We start from the raw sequence: 4,554 nt of genomic DNA, 5'->3' as shown, positions 1-4,554 counted from the left end.
TGTAGCTTTAAAGGCCATTAAAACCACTACAGTTTTGCCAAGAACACAGGAGATACAGAGAACAAAGGTGATACCAAATGCTGTGTGTCTCAGCATGCAGGACCACTCAGAGGGAGCTCCGATGAAAGTTAATGAACATAAGAAACACAGAGTCAGAGAGAAGAGCAGCAGGAAGCTCAGCTCAGAGTTGTTGGCTCTGACAATTGGAGTTGTTCTGTGACAAAAGAAAACAGCTGCTGTTATGATGGCCAGACAGGCTCCAAAAACAGAAAATACAGCCAGGATGATTGCCAGGATTTCACCAAATGACAGAAATTCTACAGGTTTGGGGAAACAAGCATCCCTTTCTGCATTTGGCCAGTATTCCCCGGGACATTGGAGGCATTCGAGAGAACCTTTAAAAAAATGTCAGTTAGCATGAAACATGCATTGGATGTAAATGAAGATGGAAATWGCTTTATTGTACCTGTTGTGTTACTGATCTCTCCTTCAGGACATGGTATACAATCATAGCAGCAGATGGGTTTTCCTTTCTGCAACACTTTACGAGTTCCTGGAGGACAACTCTCAGAGCACACTGACACTGGAACCTGTCACAAAAACAAAATACCTCTTTTGTGTTATTCTGTAAGCATTTGGGATGTACCGAACACTTTAATTTTTTTAAGTTTGCTGAATTATTATTACTAGGACAACTAAGCCAGATAACTCTCAGTGTGCACTGACAGTTATCTGTCAGACAAATGTAAATAAAAAAACAGTTTGTGAACATTGTGATTATTAACAATGTACACAAACTGATTTTTAAGTACTTGTGTACCACCCTCCACCCAGGTTATGTTCCTGTTGATMCGAAACTCCTGGCCTTTTGGCAGTGATCCATCATAGTATCCTATTGTTACCAACTCAGTAACTCCACTTTTACTCTTCTGCCAGTTGATCAGCTCATAAAAAGCCACAGGATCWCCATTAGCATCAAATGATACAGGATAACCATTTTTGGAAAAGTTGACTAATTTTATCTCAGATAACACCTGAAAGAGAAAAGCAACATGAAAAAGAAGCAATGCGAAATTGTTATGGGTAAAATAAAAGTGTGAGATTTATTKATTCGTCTGTTGACCTGTTTGGACTCCAGTCGGAAATTTTTGTCACATTGAATGGTGAGATTACTTTTCTCACAGACTACGTTTTGTATCGCATGAGCTATTGCATAAACAGCCTTGTACACCATGTTAGAATTCCGCAATTGAGATGTGTCAGTGTACGCATTTTTCACAAGTTTTATATCTTCAGCTCCATCGCAAACTTTTTTGTCCACATCAGCTCCTAAAGAGACATAAAAACAGAAAAGATTAAAAAAATTTTGGAAATATAAATTTGTGTTTTATTTCCTTTTGTAAAGAGAGCTGTAAGTTTATGGATTACTGTAAAACAAATCAAACCATTAAACTGATCTAATTTTAGTATCACAAAAGGTCAGAACCCAACCAGAGATTTTAAGAATATCATATTTGTTTTTCTTAGGGAAGTAAACAAAGCTAAGTTGTAATTTTATTTTTTTAATAAACAATAGCTATAAATCAAAAAAATATTGTATTGCTAACTAAAAGTGAAGAAAAAATACATGAATAAAAGTTTACTTTTTGTCAGTGTACAATTGAATGAATCCTCCCATAACTCAGTAAGCACTGCAGAGGCAGCTACTTTAGGGGGAGACAAATCCAGCAGGAAGTCTCTCAGTCCTGGTATGACAGATTTCTGAATGGCAACTCCAATGGCTCCTGCAAAGAAACTGAATTTTGAAAAGTGTGGGTCAGTAATCCAAGCCTCACTTCCTATCCACTGACGAGGTGGTGGGGGATCCTGAGCCAGCTCCTCGAACAGCACCCTGATGTCTGCAGAGGCTGTAAAAACTACAACAACAGTTGCTGTTGACCTGCAGAGACATGAAAACATGTTAAGATAGACCTTTGTTGTCAATGCACAGAGCACAATGAAATTACAGTTAATTACCAGTTAACATATGGYAACCAGTTCAACTCATAATTTAAATACGTATTTCATTTAATTATAACTATTAAGATGTTACAACACGCACAAGTTCTATTATTAAAACCACATTTTTTCAAAAAACCTTTTCATGTTGTTATGGATGACTTCTCCAACAATTCATAAAAAAACAATACATAAAGAAAGTTTTATTTGTTATATTTGTTAAGTAATTTTAGATTATTGTTTAAATAATAAAACATTGTACTTAAAACCTTCGGATAATGTCAGCTACTTTCTGGATCTTGCTATGTGTGTCAGTCCAAAAAAAGGCTTCAGAGTACTCCAAACAGATCCCTTCTTTTTGAGCTGCATCACGAAAAGATGCCATGCCATAATTTCCATAATCCGAGTCTGAGTACACAGCACCGATCCAAGTCCAACCAAAGTGTTTCACCAGTTTGACCAGTGCATCAGCTTGGAACTGATCACTTGGGACTGTTCTGAAAAAAGTGGGGTGCTGCTGCTTATCTGACAGGCAGGCACAAGTTGCATAGTAACTCACCTACATATTAAAACAAAGCAACATAAGGGGGAAACAAACAGCTTTTTAGTTATACTTTCAAAGGTAAATTATAATAAACTCCAGAGATTTTACCAGAGGGATATTGAAAGGCCCAATAATGCGGGATATGCTGATTGTTGGCGAGGATGGAGCATCTCCAACAGCAGCCATCACCACACCAGACTGGGAACAATTGCTGCCTTTGTAAAACACAGGATCCTGACCATTTGTCAGTTGAAATGCCACATCAACAGCCATGGGTACTGAACCACACGAGTCATAGATCTGATATCCGAGTTTGATGCCCGGCAGCAGCTCTGTGCTGTTGTTAATCTCCTCAATGGCAAAGACCATAGTTCGAGAAAAACGTAGTTCTCTGGATATAAGGCTGCACACAGTAAACAAGGTGAATGATGACATTATAAAATGAAAAGCTAAAACATACAGACTGAATAAACAAGAAAACATTTTTTATTAAATTGTAAATTTTTGTCAGTTTTAAAATGTAACTAAACTATGAAAAATCATACCGTGAGTAATAATCTATTTTTGTGACTAATTTGACAGTTGAAACATTATTAAAAACTTAATTTACATTCTCTACATATTTCACATTATTTTATGTTTTAAAAAATCATTGTGTACTTAAAAAATTCTTGCCAATCAAAAAAAACTGTTTTTATTTATCAGTTTGTTTTTACATTTTAATATGCATGCAAACTTTGCAGCCCACATCTTTTTGATGTGTACACAAAGGACATTATTTTCCTCCTCTTTTTGCATTTACTTACCTCCCTACACATCTTGAAGGTTCAGGCTTAATGGTGTAGTTATAAATCATTATCGGCAGGTTGTAGTGAATAGAGAAAACACCTCCTACAAGAAAGTCTCCATCCATTGAAAATGCAGGTGAACGAGGCGTACTCTGCTGASTACATCTCACCAGTGAAGGCTCAGTACTGACACCAGCAGTAGTCAGAGCCTCTGCAGGCTCAACCCTTTGTTTCAGACCATCCAGACACACAACCAAAACAACAACTGTTGTCAGTTCTAACAAACTCACAGCTGATCTCAAGCCAATAATACATTTGATCTCCATTCCTCAACTGTCTGTGTTTGGGTTAAATTTTGTTTTTATTAGTTTCCAGTCCTCCTTTATGCATCATGTGATCATTCATCAGAATCACAGCACCCTCACTATGTAAATTAGTGTGTTTTACAAACACCCTGTCCACAACATTTATTTGGCTRTCCATCAATTCAAATGACCTCTTTAAACAAAGATAAGCATTACACAGTCACTTTTGATTTTCTTTTGCTTAAATAAGAGCATTTTTTGTTAACCTTTTTAAGTACAGTTTAAAAAATGTTTGTCTTTTGATGTAGTATTATACAGTAATTATAAACAGAAAATTACTGCAATGTTCTGTTAATGGGGGGTAATTAGACTTAAGACACCCACTGTGAATTWTTATTATTAATTGTTATCAACCCATGAAATGGATGTTATTAGCATTCATACGTACCATACTATGATTTCAAACTGTAGCTTCTAGTAGGTTGGAAGGCACTTATTTACCACTTTTTATGCTTGATTTGCGTTTAAGCACAGTGAGCTTAGTTCCTCCCCCGGGATGCGGAGCAATGATCAAGCGGTCAGCCCGGCTTGCTGTCCAACATAGACAGAGGGAAACACACAATCTACTCCATTCAGATCCAGGGGGTAGCATGTCCTTCCTCAAGATGTTGCTAGCAGTTGCCAGCAGACATACAGAGGTATTTTTCAGGTCTGCTCAGAAATATTTCAATCTTTAATCAACTGTTCTCTGTGGTGCATTAATTTAATGTTTTCTGAAACTTTGTGTGATTTTCACAGTTAGAAATTTGGTTTATTTGACAAAAGGAGAGGGAAATATTTTTAATCTTGGAAAGAACAAAATCCATCTCTTAAACCAGCTGTGAGATTTGGCTCAAACTATATATGTGTATTTGTATAT

The 4,554-nt window shown here is 36.6% G+C and overlaps 1 protein-coding gene across 1 annotated transcript in view; it reads right to left on the bottom strand.

Moving 5' to 3' along the window:
* Positions 1-3,398, bottom strand: part of LOC106537346 (vomeronasal type-2 receptor 1) — a 6,215-nt gene extending 2,817 nt beyond the window's left edge. The window contains exons 1-8 of the mRNA XM_014034728.1: positions 3,349-3,398; positions 2,651-2,945; positions 2,268-2,557; positions 1,644-1,939; positions 1,124-1,329; positions 813-1,034; positions 467-590; positions 7-395 (exon numbers count right to left, since the gene is read on the bottom strand). Coding sequence (XP_013890182.1) covers positions 7-395; positions 467-590; positions 813-1,034; positions 1,124-1,329; positions 1,644-1,939; positions 2,268-2,557; positions 2,651-2,945; positions 3,349-3,398 — 1,872 coding nt within the window. The remainder of the gene's footprint in view (positions 1-6; positions 396-466; positions 591-812; positions 1,035-1,123; positions 1,330-1,643; positions 1,940-2,267; positions 2,558-2,650; positions 2,946-3,348) is intronic.
* Positions 3,399-4,554: the final 1,156 nt, after the last annotated feature.

The sequence above is a fragment of the Austrofundulus limnaeus genome, unplaced genomic scaffold (assembly GCF_001266775.1).
Source record: "Austrofundulus limnaeus strain Quisiro unplaced genomic scaffold, Austrofundulus_limnaeus-1.0 Scaffold2261, whole genome shotgun sequence".
NCBI lineage: Eukaryota > Metazoa > Chordata > Actinopteri > Cyprinodontiformes > Rivulidae > Austrofundulus > Austrofundulus limnaeus.
Note: the sequence above shows the minus strand (reverse complement) of the source record. Positions and strands in the feature narration are given on the sequence as shown.